This window comes from Dunckerocampus dactyliophorus, chromosome 16 (genome assembly GCF_027744805.1).
Source record: "Dunckerocampus dactyliophorus isolate RoL2022-P2 chromosome 16, RoL_Ddac_1.1, whole genome shotgun sequence".
Classification (NCBI taxonomy): Eukaryota; Metazoa; Chordata; class Actinopteri; order Syngnathiformes; family Syngnathidae; genus Dunckerocampus; species Dunckerocampus dactyliophorus.
The window spans coordinates 12,611,813-12,634,881 of NC_072834.1; the positions used below are offsets into that span (position 1 = coordinate 12,611,813).

At 41.7% G+C, this 23,069-nt stretch overlaps 1 protein-coding gene across 6 annotated transcripts; it reads left to right on the forward strand.

Moving 5' to 3' along the window:
• Positions 1–224: 224 nt before the first annotated feature.
• usp28 (ubiquitin specific peptidase 28) lies at positions 225–22,736 on the forward strand. Of its 6 annotated transcripts, none has more exons than XM_054755565.1 (26): positions 225–266; positions 3,349–3,423; positions 4,812–4,932; positions 5,049–5,133; positions 5,217–5,379; positions 6,592–6,678; positions 8,135–8,272; positions 8,373–8,443; positions 8,521–8,597; positions 8,670–8,818; positions 8,900–9,027; positions 10,188–10,283; positions 10,353–10,532; positions 10,618–10,811; positions 10,915–10,985; positions 11,893–12,121; positions 12,195–12,524; positions 13,577–13,707; positions 14,306–14,587; positions 16,136–16,231; positions 16,368–16,546; positions 18,184–18,262; positions 20,044–20,123; positions 21,363–21,486; positions 21,597–21,795; positions 21,861–22,736. In XM_054755565.1, exons 2-26 carry the CDS (start codon positions 3,355–3,357, stop codon positions 22,034–22,036), a joined length of 3,534 nt encoding a protein of 1,177 aa, XP_054611540.1. In that variant the 5' UTR covers positions 225–266; positions 3,349–3,354; the 3' UTR covers positions 22,037–22,736. The 6 variants fall into 6 exon arrangements, 5 of the variants coding, with proteins under 5 accessions (XP_054611540.1, XP_054611536.1, XP_054611538.1 ...); XM_054755561.1 differs by lacking the exon at positions 225–266 and adding an exon at positions 1,219–1,378 and having other exon boundaries at positions 3,346–3,423; XM_054755563.1 differs by lacking the exon at positions 225–266 and adding an exon at positions 1,219–1,378 and having other exon boundaries at positions 3,346–3,423; positions 13,580–13,707.
• The last annotated feature ends 333 nt before the right edge of the window (positions 22,737–23,069 follow it).

The following is a 23,069-nucleotide window of genomic DNA, read 5'->3' on the forward strand; positions in this document are numbered from 1 at the left end:
TTCAAGGATGCGTTCAAGAGAGTAATACATTTGCATCATAAAAATGCTTCCACAAAAAAATAAAAAATCAGACCTCACAAATCGCTCTGCGTTATATTTGTCTCCCGCCGTATCCCTGCGACGAGCGCCGCGGCCATCTTGTTTACATGTGTTCCACAGCGGAAGAAGATGCGAGCGTCTTCATCACATACTGTACACACGAATGGAGAGGCGACAGTGCGCAGGGTCACGGTGGGAGACAAATATAACGCCGAGTGATTTGTGAGGTCAGATTTTTTTGAGGAGGCATTTTTATCATGCAAATGCACGCAATTACGCAATTGTTTTGAGAAGTCAATCTTTTTACTAAAATGACTCAGCAACTAAGCAGAACTACGTTCCTCATCTCAGAAATCCGACCAGAACTGGACTCGCGGGACCGGGAAGGGGGGGGGGGGTGGGGTAAATCACTGTTAATAATATCATAATCCACTGTTGATGGGATGTCATTAAGCTTCATGTCAAAAAATATGAACTGTCCCTTTAAAAAAAAGATGGCGTCCTACCCCCTCCTCCCTCTCGATCCTTGTTCAACAAGAGAAATAACATAAAAATTAAGTTTGTCAATTTCTCTATTTCATTTATAATTTACAATGATTTTTGCCTTGTTTTCTGCATGTAAAACTACAACAATTTTGTATAAAATGTATTTTTTAATATTTTGGAGTGTCTGGAACAGATTAATTGGATTTACATTATTACCGATTACCGAAAAATTGCTTCTGTTCAGTTCGATTTGCTTCGTTTTGTTTTTTCTGCAGATAGATATTAAAGTGCATTAATATCCTATACACATGAAGCTCAGATCCATGAAGAGTTTTAATTCGGCTTAAAGTTGTACTTAACTTTCCAAGCACTCTTTTGATTTGATGTGGTCCAACGCTCAATATAAATCAGATACGAAACTGAAGATGATAAGAAGTAGTCTACCTAACAAACATGTATACGAATGAAAATACACCCGATATCATATGAAAAAATTGCTTAATTTTTTTTTAAGGACGTCCTCACGGACTCACCTAACAGTGCGTCAGATTTTTGCATCCCTAAAATATGTGTTTTGTAACATTGCTAAAGCTAGTGTCCCTAACCAACGACACTTTTTCCTGTCAATCACGTCGCCAGTCTGCGTGCGCGCGTCCACTTCGACGCTGGTTAGGGCGCGCGCAAGTGGGTTACTGACAGGCGGCCGAGCACGTTCATGTGTCTGGCGGCTCTCTACTGCGAGAGACAGATGGGGTTTCAGTGACTCCGCTCTCTGGGCTAAACATTTACAAAACAACAGCATTTTGCAATGACACCCGAAGAGAGCGAAAATGGAGAAAACGCAACGAACTCGGTGAGCGTAAAAAAACGGGGGTGATATTAACAGCACAGGTGGCATTTTGGCATGGAACACTAACCCCTCTTGGGCACAAAACACCGTTAAAAATACGCACCTTTAAGTTTGACTTGTGTGCCTTCTTACACAAAAAGGGCTGTTGGGGAAAAACATCAACACTCTCATGTGTTTAGGATATCAGTTGAAATTCAGCATATTTGAAAGTAGCTGAAGCTAATGTATATATTTACCATTTTATAAAATGTTAAATATATACAGCATTTCCTCATCCATTGGTGTTTGAGTGTTTTGTTTTTCCTATAAATGAAAGTATCAACCATATATGGCCTATGAGGATGTTGTGTCTGAATTGGATGAACAAATTTAGTTCAAATGTATTGTATGTTTAAAACGCAAAAAGTTCATAATTTGTACAAAATTAAACTAGTGGAGTGTATCATCATACGTACATTTACGCTTACATTACTTTTTCACATGCCCGGAGTCTTGTTATGGCATGTAAGCGTCAGTGTTGTGTTTGAATAGCTCTTCAAAACAGTGTCCTAATGTCAAAAATTGAATAATTTGCCTCTGTTTAACATAGTGTGTGTGTGCGAGCGAGCGTGTGTATGTGTGTGCGCAAGAGAGAGAGTGAGTAGGAGAAAGAGAGTCACAGCGGCTTTGTGATGGAGTCTGGTGGCATGCCGAGCGGAATGATAAACAGAAGCCTGTCCTTTCCATGTCAGCAGCTTAAAATAGAGGCTAACCAAGGGGGTCTCAGATATACCCCGGACGCCATATAAGTCTGGTCCCTCTGCTCTTTGGCTTCCAGTGTGTATGAGTGTGTGTGTGTGTGTGTGTGTCCACAACACACTGATGCATCCACCTGCTGTTGGAGCAACACGCTTTATATAGCACATCTCACTCAGCAGGATCTGTCTTTTTTTAAGTACTTCATGCATTCACAAGGTGAAAACATGCCTTTTTACATGCACAATAACATGAGTATGTTTACATTTCAGCTTGTTAAATGTTTAAATCAAAACATAGGCAGTTTTAGCCATTTCCTAAACGTAATGAAGCTTCCACTGAGAACAATGGCTGGATTCTCATTGTGCAACATCCTTGTCTCATATGACCATGATAGGTTGGCATTCGGGTGGCATTTGTCCTGCCGGTGTGCGTCACAGGCTTTAAGTGAGTCTCACATGAAGCATGGTCATGTCCCGCCTAGGTCCAAATTGTGTCTGGGTGCTAGTGGGGGGTCTTAAGACCAGAAAAGTGGGTCAAGTCTTGAATCCATGGGAAAGTTTGAGCTATTTCAGGTGCGTTATTACAGTAAAATGGCAAATCATCAAATACAGTTTTTGTATGCCCCAATTGCCAAAATGTTGCCGCAGATTTCATACACTGTCTCAGTATTCCTACAATATTGCACGTGACAAACCAGTGCGTTTGTTCTGTACTGAATCATGCTGCGAAATCGAGTGCCCAAACAAAAGCACTGTACGTGTTGCTGCCTCACTGTCCCTGCATTTTATTGAGTGCAACTGCTAAATAACCCGCCGTGGCGCCAAAGTAAGTTGCGAGTACCAGCAATTTGATAAAGAAGATGAGAAACTTGACAGATCTCAACAGGATGTACATGAAGTCTGCATCAACAATAAGTTCCATTCATTGTCATTTATAATTATTTCACCTTGTTTTATACTTATTATCTACAATGTGTATTTTTTGTTAATATTTGTGGGTGTCTGCAACAGATTTATCGGATTTACATTATTTCCTATGGGAGATATTGCTTCGGCTTTCGTGCATTTCAGTTTTTATGTGTGTGTTTACACCCACCACTCAGCTCAATATTTTCACTTCTTGTACTTGTAATGCCTACTTGACTTGTCCCAATACTTTTGTCCACATAATGTACAAAATGACTGATGTACTTTAAGTATCTCAAGCTTAACCCATTGTTTTTGTTCCCTCAGCAGAGTGAGATGTTGATCAACCAGCTGAGGGAGATCACCGGCGTCCAGGATCCACAGATTCTCTGCAGAGCGTTAAAGGTAAGACTTTTTTTTTCTCCCTTCTCTGTCCAAAAGCTCCTCTTAGCTCCCCTATCTACGGTGACCGACATGGGAAAAAGCACCAAATGCAGAAATGATTTTAAACCAAACACACAAACACAACAGTAGCCTAGCTGACTTCCATTTTGTTCTGTGAACTTGCAGCATTTTTCTCATGAGTTTTAGCATTTGCAGCATTTTTCTTTGGCATTAGTTTTTTTCATCTTGCAGCATTTGTGATTGCAGCGTTTTTTGCAGCATTTTCCTATTGCATTGAGTTTTATGGTGTGTGGAGCATTTGTACCAGTGATGGGAGATACCAGATTTTTTGTTTCGGTTTGATTACAGTTGGCATTTTTTCCCGATACTGATATAGATACCAATTACTTTTTTGACATTTTTATCCCAGTAAAATAGGTAACAGATACTGTCCATTTAACAATTTTGTGTATTTTCATAACATATTAATCATAACAAATTAAAATACTTTATTTTTACACTGTGCAACCTAAATAGTTAATTTTTTTACCATTAAAGGACAGGATTTATGTATAAAAAGTAGGTTGCACGGTATAAAAATAGAGGAATATGTGATTTGCGTGTGACATATCACAAGTATTTTAATACTAGCTTCTCTATTAATGCATTAATACGTGTGGTTATTGTGCCAGTCGGCTCGAACTCAACCCTCTTCTCGTCAGTGGTCATGTGACAAAGCAAATTGCAAAAAAAATGCAGTGTGACCCAAGAAGGTCACAACATAAATATATTTTTCAAACTCATACTGTTGTTCCTCCACTCCTGTCTCCTTCGCAATCACCTCTCCACATCGGGTGACCCTCAATGAGAGGAATATCTCTAACGACAACGGCAACAACAGCGCGGGCGTACCGGCACCGCTGAATGCTAACAAGGCAGCTAATGACGCCACAATCAAAGCCCAGTTTGGACTTGGAGGAAAAACAGGATGTGACAAAGTATTTCCACGTAGTGGCCGCACTTGACCTCCACTTTGTGTCATATCGTAGAAATGGTATGACGTAAAATTGTTGTGGTTTTGAAACCGTGACTTTATCATACTGTGGTATACCATCCTCTAAAAGATGTAACTGCTTGATCACCACTGGTGTAAAACTGCACTGCATCATACTGAGAGCCGTTCCTAATCTTTCTGGTATGCAGTATCATGCAGTCCACTACTATAAACAACAACTACAATAATAAACATTACTATATTTGTAAAGAAAGCATTTTTGATACAACTACACTGGCTCTCATGAGACTGTGTACCTAACAATGTGTCCAATGAATAAACAATATATGCTCTTACGCTCTTAAAATAAATAAATAAATGTCTTTTCCGTCCCTATCGGCCTGCTCTGTTTCAGGCCAGTCGGGGTGACATTGGACATGCTGTCGGGCTGCTGACAACCCAGCCAGCGGAGGTTCCGGATGCCGGAGAACCACAAGAGTCTGGGACGCCTGGCGTTCCCTGGGAGGGACAGAAAGGTATGCTACACATTTCAGATTTGGCGTAAAGTTTCTGCATGGTGAGACCAATAAACCCTTTGAATAAAAGAGATGCATTGGACAGAATATCTACGATATAACATGTTCTTGCTCAGGAGACCGTGATGAACTGCAGACCGCCATAGAGCTGAGCTTGCAGGAGTCTCACAACGCTCAGGAAGAGGAGCGACAGTTCCATAGGTATGAGAGTGCTTTCGCTCAAAACACACCCTAATGACTTAATGATGTCAAGTTTCTTGATGGATGCTGTGATGTCCTCGCAGGGCCCTGGAGGCCAGTGCCGAGGAGAACTCTGCGAGAAGCAAGAGGAAGAGATGTGAGGCCCAGAGTGACATGTGCAACCCCGCAGACTGGATCCGCCAGGACGACTGGCCCGTCGGCATTCGCAACGTGGGAAACACCTGCTGGTTCAGCGCCGTCATTCAGGTGAGGGTGACCAGATTGAGGGTGACTCCACAATTCAGCCATACATTTGCGTGTGTTGACACCCCTGCATCCGTTCTTCCTTGCTGAGACCCAAAATAACTCTCTGACGCACCTCAACACACATTTATAGCTGTGCACTTTCCCCATTTCTAAGATATCTAAATGTAGTCAAACATGGCCCTCTTAAATATGACAACAAACAAATCACTTCATTATGAAAAATATGACAAATAAACTGAACTTAAGCATGACCTCACAGCCGTGCCACAAGTGCAAACTGGAATAGACTTCACCAGGAAGCTTGTGTTTCAATGGACATCGGCTCCACCTTTGCATCAGCATTTGTACAAAATACACGCCGTACTTCAAAGAAACACCTGTAAATAATAATCAAAGTCAATGCAAATACGTCTTTACAGAAACACATTTCACTTGCTTCGAATGCACCATTAAAATCATCACCAAGTGTCCATCTTCCTGCTAAATGAAGACATAAACCTATCCTCCGAGGTGCTAAAAGTGTTCCATAGTATCAGGTGGCTCAGCAGAAATGGGAGCCATCATGCAGACTCAGAGTGGATAATGTAATAGTGCGATCCAAGGGGGGCAGAGTCTGAAGAGAGCAACAACAGACAGTAATTGTCTGTTTTAGCTTCAGCATCGATTCAGAAGTCAGGTCGTCATAGTGCAATGGCATATTTAAGCAAGGAGCTATGGTAAAATGATACAGTGGAGTTAACATCTAAATGGCGTTCAAATCATACCCCCCCTTTTGCCGACTCTGACCTCCACCAATGTAATTATGCTCCGATCAGATTGGAGCCAAAGTGAACACATCATTCACCTGCCGGCTCTTATTTCCTCGCTCAATCCTCTGTGGGTACAAATGACAGTAACGATGAGATAAGCATCCATTGAATTTCCCCACTCAAAGTTGATCCTCCGTTGCTTGACTCACTGCACATCATTGTGACACATTATACTAGTTAAGTAATAAGTATGCTTGCTGCATAGGAAACACACAAAACACACAAGGGGGCTAGGAGTAAAATGTGTAAAGTCAAATAACAACATAGTAAGACAAATATTTGTTCTGTAATAAATCATTTCTTTTCCTGTGCCGGTCGAAACGCACAGGACACCTTATGGATTTTCTCCCTAACATAGAGATGAAGAGATTATTGACATACAAGACTCTGCTTTATGTTCCAGTCGCTGTTCCACCTGCCTGTGTTCAGAAGGCTGGTTCTCAACTACCATCTGTCTGAGCAAATCCTGGACAAGTGTCAGAGCCACGCGGTGAGAGTTCATATACATCTGGGGGGCCGCATGCTGAAGAATCAAAGCAGGCGGAAGCCATTTTGATATTTTTAATTTTGTCCAAAAAAAACAAAGGCATTATACAGGTGGTCCACGGTTTGCGGCGTTCCGTGTTACCAAGTTTCGTGCTTACGAATACGCTTCCACGAGTTAATTGAAAACATAATTTTGGTCCATAAAAACGAGACTCGGTTGAGAACTAGTTACAGTGTGCTGGCGAAAAGTGTGCTCAGCCACACTGAGGAAGAGTAACATTGCTTATAAATTAACTTTTTATACTTCATTACGTCTCCCAAGTGGTAGCGCGCCAAAAAAAGGAAAGTCAACATAAATGAAGTGAAACTAAATATCATAAAAAAAGCTCACAGAGAAGAGACATGGCCACCTACAGTATATTGACCGCATCATTACGGGTAGAGATTATTGAATGCTAATGAATGTTAGAGGGGTCAAGGGTTCAGTGCTCTGTTCCAAAGAGATCTGGGAGTAGAAGAGGGAGGTTATTCTTCCAGACTAGCCTGCTACAATATTTTAAGAAGGTAGAAAGGCCTGTTAGACAACCACAGGGACAAAAGTAAGAGTTTTTCTCTTTTTTTTTCTTAGTGTTAAATTTCATTCTTGTATTTAATATATTTATTACTATATTTTAGATGTGTATTTATGTGTTCTCTGTGCAGTGTGAGTGACTTAGGAGTTCATTTTGCTATAATATTATAAGTACATACTATAATATTTATTTTTGGATTTATTGTATTTATTTTTAGATTTATTATAATTATTAGTTATAGTAAAAAAGGTATAAGCTCCGACTTACACTAAAACTCAACAAACATCAAAGTCTTGGAATGGAATTTGTTCATAACCCTGTATCCCGTATATTTAAAGACAAAACATTGTCAAGTATGTTTTATAATTGACACAGCGTATTGTGTTATTATTAGTCTTATTAGTATCAATATCTCTGTTTTTTTCGTTTCATTATGCCTTTTTGGTGTTTTTTCCATTCTTGCTGTAGTTTTTTTTGTCTGTTTAATTTTAGCCTTAGAATGTGCCTCAGGGCAATAAAAAGCTGCAAAAACCAATCTAAGTTTGACATGCCAAGACGTTATATTGTATATACGGTATTTTAAGTGTTATAGTGTGTCATAGATAACAAAGCGTATTTTTATCATTTGTATTGTTAGTATTAACGTTTTTCATTATGTTAAGCCTTTTTGCTCTTCTTTTTCTTAAATTTTTGTTTTTTTTTTGGTTTGTTGTTGTTTCATTGTATCTAGAATGTACCGCTGGGTGATTAAAAACAAACAAACAAAACGATGCTGGAACCTTAGGCTACATTTTGGACACCTCTGATGTACATCATCATCAACAGACTCGTGTTAAGAGTAGTGACTTATTTGTTATCATAATCTTGAATTTGCCCTGACGCTGACAGGACAAGAGGAACATTGCCTTCATGCAGGAGCTGCGGTGTCTCTTCGCCCTCATGGTGGGCTCCACTCGCAGGTTTGTAGACCCCTCTGCCGCCGTGGAGCTGCTGCGAGATGCCTTCAGGACCAGCGAGGCCCAGCAGGTAAAGCACAGATGCATTTCTTCTACCATTAGTATAATGATTTAAAATGGAAAAACAATGATGGATTTGTTGGGGGTTTTTTTTGTTTCTTGAACTTAAGGATGTAAGCGAGTTCTCCCACAAGCTGCTTGACTGGTTAGAGGACGCCTTTCAGCTCGCCGCCAATGGACAGTAAGACATAAGTACACGTCATTATCATCAGCCTTCCTAACTGGATGTCTGTTTTCAGTATAATGTTTTGCTTTCAGCAGCCCAACAGACAAGCAGCAAAACCCCATGGTGCAACTTTTCTATGGCACCTTTGTGACTGAGAGGAAGCATGAGGGTAAATGCGGAACTTCTGCCGTTACGTTATGACCAATATGGACCACTTATATCTATCTGTGTCTCTGATTAGGTAAAATTCTCTGCAACATTGAACAGTTTGGCCAGTACCCCCTTCAAGTAAATGGCTTCAACAACCTGGATGAGTGCCTGGAAGGCGCCATGGTCGAGAGGGAGATCGAGTCGCTCCACACTGATCACAGCGCTCCATGTGGTAGAGAGGTTGGTAGCTTTAGTCCAGACATTTTCTGAATGAGAGATGTGCTGTATGTTGCTGCCTTGCTTATTTTTGTTTTTCCACAGAGATGGTTCAAGAAGTTGCCGCCTGTTCTGACATTTGAACTGTCCAGGTTTGAGTTCAACACCCAGCTGGGCCGCCCGGAGAAGATACACAAGAAACTGGAGTTTCCACAAATCATCTACATGGACAGGTGACAGTTTTTTGTTCTAATGTTTGGGATATTTAGCTACACAACATGCTCAAAATATTGGAAGTGTGGAAGCAGGTCAACACGGAATTATTCATGTATTTGTAGCGCCGTCTGCTCGAACACTGTATATACTGTGCCCCAATTAATCTTAACAACAGCATCTTTACCGCAACACACTCTGAGCAGATGTGACATCTGTAAAGCTGATGTTTACATTGGATTTTAAGAGAAACTGCTGTCAGAGCAGTCAGAAGCAAAAGCTGCGATCATTTCAACATGTGCACTGTAAAACGCATTACAGTGGATCCCCGCACAGTTGCGATTCGGCATTCATGGCCCTGCAGATTTTTGGTTTAAAAAAAAGTTGCCTCTTTTTCTTTTTTTTCAACAGGCAGTTTTTTTTCCTTTGACAGGTTTTACCATAAGTTGGTAATAATAAAAAAAATAAGTGATAACGTATAACAGAATTTACAGCATACTTGAACCACTGTTAGAAAGCTCACAATTTGTACATGTTTGTCTATATGCATTACTGATTATGTTTTTTTTTCAAGCGTTGCGATTTCACACTTTGTTCGGCAGTCCTTGAATGCACCATAGTTGTGCACTGATTTGCAAAAGTTTGTTTGGCTACGGAACCACTAGCTTCGATAGTCAATCCGGCCTCAAAAACTGATGAACACAAATTAATACTTGATGGTAAATTGTTACTGGAATGACAACAGACAAGCGGTGTGGATCATGTAGACGCGGCTTGGATAATGCTTGCTCTTGTCTGCTAGCCTCTAGTGCTATCCTGACAAACAAACCAAAGGTTACACCACAACTCCGATTTGATCCCTTCATGGATCATCTGACATTATTATTCATTAGAGATGAGTATCTGTACATTTGATACTTTAAATGTGTTTAATTAGTGTGTGAAGCATATTTAGGGCTTAAAGGGATAGTTCAGATTTTTTGACATGAAGTTGTATGACATGCCCATCAGCATTGTAGTCCAATAAGAGCGACTTACCCCCCACTTGGTCTCCTAAGTCCAGTTCTGGTCATATTTCTGTGATGAAGAACGTGTTCCTGTGTCCTGTCATTTCCATAGCATCTGTGGCATTGTGGACAAATGTATTAATCTGTTGTGGCACTCTGCATTGTATTTGCAGATATCTTCATAAAAACCTACAGTGTACACATGAGAGGAGAGGAGAAGTGAAAAAGCTGAAGGAGCAGCTTGCAGCCCTCCAACAGAAACTTGAATGGTACGCAGTAGAGATCCCCTACTTTGTGTGGCTATAGTTCTCACGTTTGCCACTTGTACTTCCTTGTAGCTACAAGAACTACGGCTCAGGACCCAGCAAGTATCCTCTGGCCGACATGCTACAGTTTGTGTTGGAGTTTGCGTCCACCAAGCCCGTCAATGTTTCCCCGGCTGAGGACACCAGACCACCCTCTTCCTCGCCCACTCCTCCCAGCCACCCACTCAGTGAGAGCATCAGCCAAGACAACAGGTTAGTACAGAGAGGATCTAAATCACAACACACAAATGAAATGATATTCAATCAAACGTGTCACACTCATGTTTTTCTCACTCAGTGACCCTGCAGGTGCTGAGCAGGGCCTCATTTCCAGCTGCCAGCGCACCCCCATATACAAACCCTTCACCCAGTGCAGACACCAAGCTGACTGCCCACCCCATCCTGCCCCCCACAGCATCACAGAAGAGGAGCTGTACTTTGTTAAGGCCTGCTTACAGCGTTGGAGGACAGAGGTGGAGAATGACATCAATGGTACTTACCGAGTATTTATACAGTTATGTTTTATTACCCTTCAGCTTAATGCTTAGCTTAATGTCATTTTGATGTATTTTATTTTGCTATTTGTGTGCCCCAGAGCTGAAGGCCAACATTGACAGGCTCAGTCAGACGTTGGAGGGCATGTACTCAGACAACAGCCTCTGCCAGGTAATGTTTACACTCTCCCTATTCCATCTGACACACAGCTTTCTAGAATGTTCACATGATGGCTGAGATTACTGTAAACGATCGATTTCTGAGGAATAACATACGACTCATAGACAAACATTTAAACGTCGGGCTGCAATAAGAAGAAGTAAAACAAGAAGATTGACCTTTGATTGTTTTGCTGAGGGGAAAATGTAATTGATATTTATTTTAAAATGCTGCGCTCACATATTACATACAGTACATAGAAAACATTAAATGAGACATTTTCACTCCAAAGGAATATGAGGGCCACACTGAAATGAAAAAACTTTGGTAGACAAACAATGAAAGATATTCTCAGAATATTTTTTAGAACCTCCCATGTATTTACTTGGATTTTCTTGTAAAGTTATGACTTTATTGTGATAAGTAGGTTTTTTCTCTCAAAATTAAGACTTTATTATTGTATTTTTGACATTTTATTGTAATATTCAATATTATGCTTGTAAATTTTTTTTCTCATCCAACTTTATTCTGTACTGTACTTTTTTCTTGTGAAATGAATACCGTACTTAATTCCTGTAATATTTTCAGTCTTTTCTCATAAAAAGACAACTTCATCATTGCATGGATTAATTTGGATTTCAATGTCAAGCTTCATAAAATTACGTCTTTTTTCCTTGTAAAATTATTTACTTTATAATAATAACAATAATAATAACAATGGTAATATTAATACTTTTTTCAAGTAATATTTGACTTTATTTTTTGTATTATTATGCTTTTTTTTGCTATGTAATACTGTACTTCTTTGTTTATTCACACGTGCACATTCAGAATGTTGTGAACATACACCAAGAGACAAAATGAGTTAGTTGCAAGTGTGAGACCATCACCAAATTCCAGCAATCTTGCGTCTTTGTAGGTACCCTACAGACTACACGCGGTGCTAGTGCACGAGGGCCAGGCCTCAGCAGGCCACTACTGGGCATACATTTATGACCACGCCAACCAGCGCTGGATGAAGTACAACGACATCAGTATCACAGAGTCCTCGTGGGAGGAGCTGGAGCGAGATTCTTTCGGTGGGATGACCAACGCCAGTGCCTACTGCCTGATGTACATTGACGACAGGCTACCCCACCTCATCACTGGTACGGTCCATCTCTCTATGTGCCCTGCAGTCTGCAGGAGTGTGTATTGTAACACGGCCTGGCATCCATCCAGATGACACAGATGATGAGACAGGCCAGGTGCTGCATGGCATGGACTCGCTGCCACCCGTCCTGAGACGCTTTGTGCACCAAGACAACCGCTGGTTCCAGCAGGAGCTCAGCGAGTGGGAGGAGCAGCTGTGCCAGGCGGCGGCGCCCCAAGAGGAGACCACACTAAGTCCTGCCGAGCCCCCCAAAGCCAGCACAGATGCCACTCAGCACTCTGCACCCGTCGAGCCAGCACCACAGTCAGGACCTCAGACTGATGAGCCTGCTCAGGCAGCTGCTTCGGAACCACAACCAGAGGGTCAGAAGGATGAGGAGCCTGCAGGACCAACGGAAGGTCTGTTATGATGTCTGTCAAACTCAATTTACCCGGGGACCCCTAGGTGAACCTGGGCCACATCAAGTATTCCACAAAAAAATGGTTTCAAGTATTCGCAGAAAATACAAATGATCCAATCTTCACAGCCATCATTAATAACAGTTCAGAACATGAACGGTTCTTCAGAACATAGGCTTATCTTGCCATCTCCTGGTAGGGCTTCCTCATACACTGCTTCACTGGTAGTGCTTCCGGCTTCCAGGCATACCTTGCGGCAATGGTTTTGTAAAAAGGTGCAAAACTTACGTGTTTACAGTATGTACAGTCATGGGAAAAAAATGATGAAACCACCCTTGTTTCTTCCGTTTTTTGTTCATTTTAAGGGCTGGTACAACCATTTGTTTGGAAAAAATATAATGATAACAAAAATAGCGTGTAAGAGTTTAATTTAAGAGTTGATATCTAGCCATTTTCATGGTTTGCTTCATAATAACCACGTAATCACATAACTTCTTACATCAATCGCTATTGCACTGTACTGCTACAATATAAAACTGTTAGGAGCTATTTTTGTTGTCATCATTTCTTGTGTCCAAACAAATGTACCTTTAGTTGTATCAGGCATTAAAATCAACAAGAAACTGAAGAAACAAGGGTGTTTTTTTTCCATGACTGTAGTTGTTGTTTATCATTCCCCATACTAGTAGTAGTAGTTGTCCTATGTGTGTTTACTTATCTGTTACATGTTGTGCTGTCATAGATATTGTTCTGTCCAGTGGTCCCCATGTTCATTTCACTGTGACAAGCTCACTGTGAGTTCAGTGTTGGCTATCGCTTGCCGACTTAAAGAGCTTCTTCCTTAAAGCAAGCTAAAGTACTTCTAACCATCTCTTGTGGGACTCAGGTTCACCACAGTATTTCTAATATTAAAATAAAATGCCCAGGGCACATTAAACTTTGATGTCAAGTAGGCTGCCACAAAATCCTGCATTTGAGACCCCTGTTTTAAAATGTCAAAAAGCCTGTTTGCAGACAATAGCCCCTTCTCTTTCTTTCTTTCCCTGAAAAAGCAGAGGTAACGGCACCCCCACAGAGGTCTGACAGCCATGCAGATGATAGCGAGTTCGCCAACAGTGACACACACAGGCCCAGCCAGGGTTCCACCACCACCACGGCTACTGAAACGGAGTCTCACAGTCAGGTGGGTTAAGTCTGTCCAACCACCTGTTTTGTATATGGGTCGTAAATTCTAGGCCACTAAAGTAAAATGCGTACATGTGGGTCAAGGATCCCATTTCACCACTTAGCATAGTGATGGAGAGCCACGCTCTGGACTGTAATGCATTTGTAATGTACAGATAAAGTCAAGGTCACGCACAATTACTGCTACCACATGATTAGCAGTTGTGAAGTGTTGCAGTAAATATCACTCTTTCTTGAGAACAAATAAAATATGCCCATGTTTAAAGTGTGCAGCCTTATCCCAAATGATAAGACAAGTATTGCACTGAATACATGAAGGAAAATGTGCGTTTGACACTTTCCACTCTGCATGCTGGTGGAATGGACATAAGTGTTGTGTTGATGTGTTGACGGTAAAGTACGACATGACATTTTCAAGATGCCTTGCACTTCACACATTTTTAAATAGAGCGAGAGAGGAACACTCACTGGAGCCTTTAGTGTGTAAGGTGTGCTATTTAACATAAAGGGCCCACAAAACCCAGGCGTTGAATTTTTAGTAAACACTGTCAATTTTGTTTCGGTGCATCGTTATACAGTATATCTCTATCTGTCAGACTCGTGGCCCTGAAGTGGAGCTCAGTAGCAACCAGCCACCATCCGACCTCTCGCTGAAGAAAGAGGACAGAGAGGAAAAAGAAGAGGAAGAAGAATCTCAACACGACCTGCAGCCCTCATCTGAGGAGTCTCCTCAGTATGAAGATAGGAAGGACGAGGAGCCACAGGAGGAGCAGGTCCCTGCAAGACGGCAACAGGTGGAGAATGAGGTCTCCGAGGTGGAGATCCCCAACGTGGGAAGAATCATGGTGAGGGCTGATGCAGATGGATACAATGAAGAGGTGAGTCCTTGGCTTTTAATTGGTACAACAAACAGAAAACTTTAAATGAACCTCCAGTCTAATTTGCATCACATTAAACACATCCATAGATACACACTTCCTATACAGTATATTATAGTACAGTCAAACCTTGTTTTTTATACGCCCGCCTTTTTGTTTGAATTGATTTTTGTAAAAAAAATGTTGCTTCGCTTTATGTGTACTGTCTAGGTACATGTAACAAACTAGTCCATTTGTCCTGTACTGTATCGTTCTACGAACAAACAAAGCACCCTACGCGTTGTTGATTCACTGTACGTGTATTTTTTATTGAGTACAACTGCTAAATAACCTGTCATGGGGCCAAAAAAAGTTGCAATTGCCAGCAATTAGATAAAGAAGGTGAAAAACATTATTGAATTTGATCTCACCAGGATGTATGGGATGTCGGCATCAACAATAACTTCCATCCTTTCGTCATTTATAATTATTTCACATTGTTTTCTGCATGTAAAACTGTAATTACTCTCTATAAAATGTATTTTTTATGAATATTTTTGGGTGACATATTAGATTAATTGGATTTACATTATTTTCTATGGGAAACATTGACGTTTGGTTTTTCTTCTGATCTTTTGGAATGATTTAAAAGCAAAAACCGAGGTAGGACTGTAGTATATCAGATTCAAGCATTTTTTAAAATTGTTAACGTAATTTCCGGACTACAGCGCACCGGTATATCAGCCGCACCCACTAAATTTAAAGAGAAAAAAACATTTGTACATACTGTTTTTTAAACTTTTGATTAAATAAAAGCTTCTCTCCAAACAGCACCAAACAGTGTGTGTAACACGGCTAATTAAACAGTAGCCTACCGGAAAAGTCATTCATCGCCTTCTTCATCCTCCTCTTGGCAACTAAAACCACTAAAGTTGTCCTCTTCAGCATCATAATTGAACAGCGTCATCATTCCTTTGTTACACACTTTGTCAGTCTCTCTTTCGTTGTCGCTCTCGGTATCACTTTCGTCTCGTGGCAAATTAGCCCTCTAGCTTGAGCTGTCCTCTTCATCCATCCTTTCGAAACCCATTGGTGATAGTGGATTTTCTGACAAACTGTAAAGAAAAACACATTATAAACCTTGCAATCCTAGCTCTACTCGATGTTCCCAGAGTCACTCGTTAGCTCCGATGATGAGACGTGAGATGAACATTTGCCACTGTCACAGCAGTCCAAACAGAAGCTGTTCTACACGTTTTTCTTCACTTGATCACTTGAATTCCATACTTGATCAAACTTACTCACATCAAAACACGATCGCTGCATAAGACTTCAAAACGTGATATTAAAGTCCACTTCACTCGTCCAATTCAGTACTTCCTGAAGCTGCACTCTAAGCATCATGGGACCTTTAGTTCTTTTAGCCAGTAGCTAGTAGCAGCTTTTACACCGGAAATTACGGTAATAAATAATAATAATAATGATACAATTTGTAAAGCTAACTACACGGTAAAGTAGCAGAGTTGATTTTAAAATGATTTATGATTGTTGCTCCACCTCCTTTGACAGATGATGCTGACTCCAGCTATGCAGGGCATCATCCTGGCCATTGCAAAGGCCAGACAAACATTCGACACAGAGGGTGCCGAGGCTGGACTCATTAAGGTGGGTCTCTTGGTCCGTGAAGATGCCTGGAATGTATCTTTTTAGACACAGTGCCTTTTTTTGTTGTATTCATCTCGGTGACGTTACATGAAGAGTTTATTCATTTCTCAGTTATGACGAACAATATCTTCCTCAGGCCTTCCACGAAGAGTACTCCCGCTTGTACGAGCTCGCACAGGAGGAGACAACGCCGCGGGAGGACGCTCGCCTGCAGCACGCTCTGGTTTACTTCTTCCAGAACAAGGCGCCCAAACGCATTATAGAGAGGACGCTGCTGGAGCAGTTCACAGACCGCAACCTCAGCTTTGATGAAAGGTAATATACATCATAATTTTATTTATATTTATTTAATTTTTATGTCAATCATTGCTTTGTGGTAAGGATTTAGATTACCCTCTCCCCCACTGAACGCTATAGAGCAGGGGTCACCAACACAGTGCCCGCAGGCACCAGGTAGCCCCCCACGACCACATGAGGTGCCCGCAAGCCTGCTTTTCATTCAGGATTTCAGTTAATAATGTGAGAACACTAGAAAGAAAAGTATTCTGAAACATAAAATGTGAGTTGTGGATACCAGCATTTTGTGAATGTTTTGGTAAAACAAGCATATTTGATTTGTTTGGGTTGAAATAAGGTATGAAAATCATTTCTACAAAAATGAGTAGCTCGTGACCATTTTCATTTTCTAAAAGTAGCTCTCACAAAAAACGTTGGTGACCCCTGCGTATAGAGAATGCATATGCTGCCATCTAGTGGATGCTTACAACATTAATTGGCTGCTCTGTACACGCACCAGTTTGGCACTTCACTTCACTAAAATAATAAAACTCACTTTGCATGAGCGGAATTAATTTAACAATTTATTCACTTTGTGATTGTAATTTCTCCAATGCATTATACCAAGAACTGTTTCTGATATTTTGGCCTGCTCATCAGAGAACCAAGTTCCAACCAAGTAGAAACTAAGTATGTTGATGCCCACATTGCCATTAAATGCATATCAGTATCGTTTTTTCTGCCATAAATAACATCAATGCGCGAGTGATGGCATACGGCACACAGTAACAAGCTTGCTAGCTCAGTATGTCTACGGTGTGGAATTATATACACTAGGTCCCCAACTTACGAACACCCGACTAGCGAACATTTGCGGATACGAACACAAGCCGACTGGTCTATATTTTATTTTATTTTGCCTTTGCCTTTGTCGCTCAATCAGTATTTATACTGCTACTGTACATGCATGACCAGTAGAGGGCACTGTGACACTGCTAATGGGACCAACAGAGGAAGAGTTAGATGATGGGGAGATACAGTGTAAAGCTAAATGGAAAGCTCAATTATACAACCCGGACAGAGCGTGTGATTAAAGTTTATGAAGAGTTAATAGGCCTGCTTAATTCTACACCACCCACAGAACACTACCTCTTTTAGAAGAGTCTAATGACGACGATTTGTCCTTTTTTTCAATAACTCCTCCTCCAACTCCACCACAACGACATATGCTCGGCCACTCCTCTTCAAAGGTAAATAACATTTATCATTACGTATTATTATTATATCACTTTTATTATTGTTTTTTTCATTAATTATCCTCGTTTAATATTACTACTGCATCCAAACTCATATTTACATACATACACATATACTGTATATGTATACACGTACATGTAGTACCTATATCATTGGTAATATTACCTTTTCCACTACTTAAGAACAATTCGACATAAGAACAGTCGTCTGGAACCAATTGTGTTCGTAAGTTGGGGACCTAGTATACTGTAATTCTTATATTGGTATCGCTAATGAAACTATTGAATATTGGTGAGAACCCCAATATCGGGCATCTCCAGTAGAAACACGTATTAAAATAATGCAGCATAGCATGCGGTTACTAATTTTGTGGCCACTGAATATACTTTCATTATAAAGCATCTAATCCATTCCCGCAGAGCCATCAGTATCATGAGGGAAGCCCGAGCCAAGCTGCGCCTCATCAAACCAGAGGACATGGATATGGATGAGTACATGGTACTGTCTGTGCATTTAAAGACGCATGTTTTAAGGTGTTAATGTGATCCAGTGTACAGTGTTCCATATGCATTAAGTATTATGATGCTCATGAGCTTGTTTATCTTGTATATTTGGAGGCACTGAGCAGGGTTGGAATTCCAGGAAGTGAGCCCACAGTGTAATTTCATCTCAGGGGAATGATGAGCATGGGGTGTGATGTCCGCTGGAGTTTAAAACTGTTCACAGATCTTGGAAATGGTATCTGACATCCATCCATCCATCCATCTTCTTCCGCTTATCCGGGGTCGGGGTTGGTTATCCCTCTCCCCGGGTGCTTCCTCCAGCTCCACCTGGTGGATCCCGAGGCATTCCCAGGCCAGTTGAGAGACAGGGCCTGCATTCCAGTGGCAGTTTCAGTTGCCCTCGTTGACTTCCCCTAGAGTCTAGGGGAAGTCCTAGACCTAGACACTTGCCCTTGGGGGAATCCCCACCGCCATCATAAGTGTTGTTCCATTTCTCAGAAACGCTGAAGTGAACTTGGTGAGATCTACCCTTGGAGGGCTAACGAGCGAGTCAGCATCGATGGTCACTTGAGAGCAGGGGTGGTGTCCGGAAGGCACCCTGACCAGATGCCTGAGCCACTTCATCTGGCTCCTCTTAATGCAGAGGAGCAGCGGCTCTACTCTTGAGTCTCTCCCGGATGACAGTGCTTCTCACCCTATTTTAAGGGAGCCAGCCACCCTACGGAGGAAACTCATTTTGGTCGATCTTGTTGTTTCGGTCACTACACAAAGCTCATGACCATAGGTGAGGGTAGGAATGTAGTTCAACTGGTAAATTGAGAGCTTTGCCTTTTGACTCAGCTCCCTCTTCACCTCAACGGACCAATGCAGAGTCCGCATCACTGCAGACATCACACCAATCCGCCTGTCGATCTCACGTTCCATCCTCCCCTCGCTCGTTAACAAGACCTCGAGGTACTTAAATTCCTTGACTTGAGGTAGGATCTCATCCCCGACCAGGAGATGGCACTCCACCTTTTTCAGTCCAAGAACCATGGACTCGGACTTGGAGGTGCTGATTCTCATCCCAGCCGCTTCACACTTGGCTGACTCAGGAAGAGCTGAATATCACAGCCCGATGAAGCCAGCCTGTCATACAGGGAGTGAACCGCCCCGCCCGTATTAGGCGGTCCAGTACCCCATACTCCCGGAATACTCCTCACAGGATTCCTCAAGGAACACGGTCAAGTGCCTTATCTAAGTCCAAACAGCCAATGAGCAAGGTGAGCATGAGCGTTGCAGTACAAATTTTTTTAAGTATGTCAAGAAGTGCCAGCTCTACCCGTCGCCTCTCAATAAAGTCTAACTCCTCTCAAGGTGACTGGTTCCAGAACAATGTATGTGTGATATGTTTAACAGTGTACGTGTGAATGATCCCGCCATCTTTCATCAAGAGAGAAATCTTGGTCCATGTTTGTCTCTCGTTATAGGGGTCTGTTTGAGTTACGCGTTGTCTCGTCCCTCACCTAGGAACTGTTTGTCTTGGGGTGACCCTGCCAGGGGCAAGCCCTCGACAAGGTAGCGCCTAGGATCATTGGGAGGCGCAAACTCCTCAACCACGTTAAGGTGGTCATTCAAAGTGGAGTAGTACCTGACACTCAAGTATAAGTGTATTTAGTCGTCTTAGTTTGGTGATGGATAGGAATACAGTATTATGCTCAATCTGAAAAAGTGTCTTTGGTTTTTGTTTTTTTTGCTTTGTTAACTTTGTTGGTTATGTTGTGTGGTTTTCCACAGCAGTGGCACGACGACTACAGAACGTTCCGGACTGTCTTTGTCTACCTGCTAACTGGACTGGAGCACTACCAGCACGGGAAGTAAGTCTTTCCGCATCATGGCTTGACAGTAGGGGTGTAACGATTCATTCACTACATCGATGCATCCATTTATATTCCTATGATCCAACTACATCGATCTGGGTTCAGCAGGTTTCCATTCCGGACGATATATATCGATCTAACATTGTTTAAAATGTAATCAATCGATTGAATCGATACTAGGAAATAAAACATTGGATTTAAGCACGACAGGCTTTATATGAATGTGTGTGTTTTTTTAGCACTTTTAATGATGAAGACGTTAAACGTTACTCGAAAGTCTGCCTGTTTGTGATGTCATCGTCTTCCGGGTATGTGGTGGTTACGGGAGTTGTCGTGGACCTGTGGAATACAGGTGATTTGCTTCTTTGTCTTCTGATCAGTTGATTCAGTTGATTCAGTATTCATATTTAACTCATCTGTCCTTATTTGAAACTCCTTTTAAGTGACATTTATGGAGATAATATGCAAAGCAAGTAAGTTTTGTATGCCTCTAGATGGTAGTTTACGATCCAGTAGCAGTGACGCTTGGTGACGTCATCATCCAGTGCGGCATGTCCAGGTCAAAACACATATGTGCGCTGCAAAACTTCTGTCAGTGTATTCTTGCTAGTTGCTGCACCGTTCTTTCCAATGGCTGCTCTGGTCAGGAGGATTATCAGCACAAAGAAGCCCCTGCTTCCATCGGCCGTACAGGTGAGAAAGTTTCAACACCTAATTGAAGATACCACATTCATTTTCTGAGGAATTTGCATAATGTCCCTCATCTTTGGGTTCCAAGGCCAGGTTTAGATTGCACTATTTCAAGTAAATAATTAATCATGGCAAGCTATACCACCATCTGTCATCTGTTGATCCTGATTTTGTATTGTATTTTTAACTATTTTTTTTACTCATTGATAATTTATTGTTAAGTATGTTTATTAATCATTTATACCTGATTTCCTTACAAAAAACAATGGGAATCTAGGAAACTTCACCTGCACTGTCCAGTATCCAGGTATTTATTTCACAGTCACACTGGTTGAATTTTTGGCTAAAAAGTTACTGAATCGATTTAAAGTTACTGAATGGTTTCGGATCGTATCGTTCTAAATGAACCAATATCGTCCTTGAATCGTATCGGCAAGCACGAATCATGATACGAATCGAATTGTTACTACAACGAATCGTTACACCCTTACTTGACAGGCATGTGTTGGAAAGGATGACATGTTGCTTTTTGTGTTTATATTGCAGGATGCGCGAGGCTCTGACCTACCTGGCTCACGCGTACGACGCCAACACCACCCTGCTGAGGAGCGGAGAGAAACGTGGCGTAGAAACGTCACTTATTGCACTTTACAGGAGGAAATGCCTCACGGTGAGTAATGCTGCATTCAAGGCTGCCGGGAAATAAGAAATATTGCACTTGGAGCAACTGAAGCCCAACGGCATGTACTGTTTTTTGTCTGCGCTACTCCCACACTGCAGACCCTGAACGAAAGCGCGACACGCCTCTTTGCCAGCGGGGAGGAAAACAAGGTGGAGGAGGGTGTGGCCATCATGGACGAGGTGGTCATTCCCTGCCTGCACCTCATGAGCCGCGAGTCGCAGATATCGCAGGAGGACCGTGACACGATGGAGAACATCCGCAGCCAGTGGTGCTGCTGTCTGGGCCAAGACATGGACGGTAAGATTCAAACTGAATTTATCTCGTACATAAACACGACTAACCGCTCTGCTTTTTGCATTCAGACTCGCTACAGATGAAACTGGGTGAGTTTCTGCCCAGGGTTCTGGACTGCTCGGCCGAGACCGTGGTGCTTAAAGACCCACCTAAAGTCCATGTGAACCAGGCCCACGACCTGTGCAGTCGCCTGGCTGCCGTCATGGAGTCTATCCACAACACCTCAGTGGTCATTGTCAAGTAAAGTTCAGGTCCAAACCCTAACAGATGAACTTGAAACCACGCTGAAAGTAACATGGCCAACGCACAGCAGGGGTTCAATCATTTCAGTCATGCATTCATACAGGCCACATGGTTTGTAGCGCTAGCTATAAGCATTAGCAAGCTGGAATAGTCGGAAAATACATATGGTAGAATGTTACGTCACGCAAGTATGTTTACCTTATTGAGAGTGCAGGAAGTGATGAGGTGAGATTGTGTTGCCAGGCAGAGTGAGCACATGACATTTGTGCTGCACACTGACAAATGATTGTTGATTGTTGTTTTTCTAAGTATGTATTTTATATTATTACTTTGTATTTTTCCTGATATAGACTTTGACAAGTCTTATTATGTAGGTAAAGCACAGACAAGCGAGTACATCTTCAAAATAGAGCTACAGAAAAATGTCACATAGAAAAGTATTACAAGAACGTGCAATAGTGGATTATTTAGTAAGAGGCTATTTAAACCTTTTTAAGGTTATTATTGATCATTATGGAACGGCACTTGGCTTTAAAACACAGTGCCTTGTGTCCACTGCAGGTGCTTTTCTGTGTCAAAGACAATAAATATTTCCTATTTGTATAAACAAATCTTCCCAAACAAGATTTTTTTTAAATCTCGAAACAACCTGTCACCGTTTTGATCTCATATGTCGCTGATACCACTACTTCCTTTTGGCTTGTACTCAATAAATCTTTTCAATTCTGCGTGTTCTCTTCTTTCAGCCTCTCTCCATACACCTACACAATCAAATCCTACGGTGTCAATCAAATGTGAGCATTTTTATGCTTGCATGGTGGGTGTCTTTAAGTTTTTCTTTAATAACAACATTTTTCCTGTCCTGGAGTCACTCTCTAGTGGTGGCTCTTGCATAGATTGATAGGTCACTGGCAGGAAGGGGGTGTGGACAGCTGTCAGGGGGTTTTGGGAGGCATCTCGCACAAAAACATGCATAGCCATAAATAGAGATGTCTCAAAAATAACAGATGGCAGCAGTACAGTAGATACAGTGC

Excerpts from the sequence above, each read along its gene's own strand:
- usp28 (XM_054755561.1), top strand. The coding sequence starts at position 1,334 with ATGACACCCGAAGAGAGCGAAAATGGAGAAAACGCAACGAACTCG. Across the intron at positions 1,379-3,345 it reads GAGAAAACGCAACGAACTCG|CAGAGTGAGATGTTGATCAA; the intron begins GTGAGCGTAAAA and ends TTGTTCCCTCAG. Across the intron at positions 12,122-12,194 it reads GCTACCCCACCTCATCACTG|ATGACACAGATGATGAGACA; the intron begins GTACGGTCCATC and ends GCATCCATCCAG.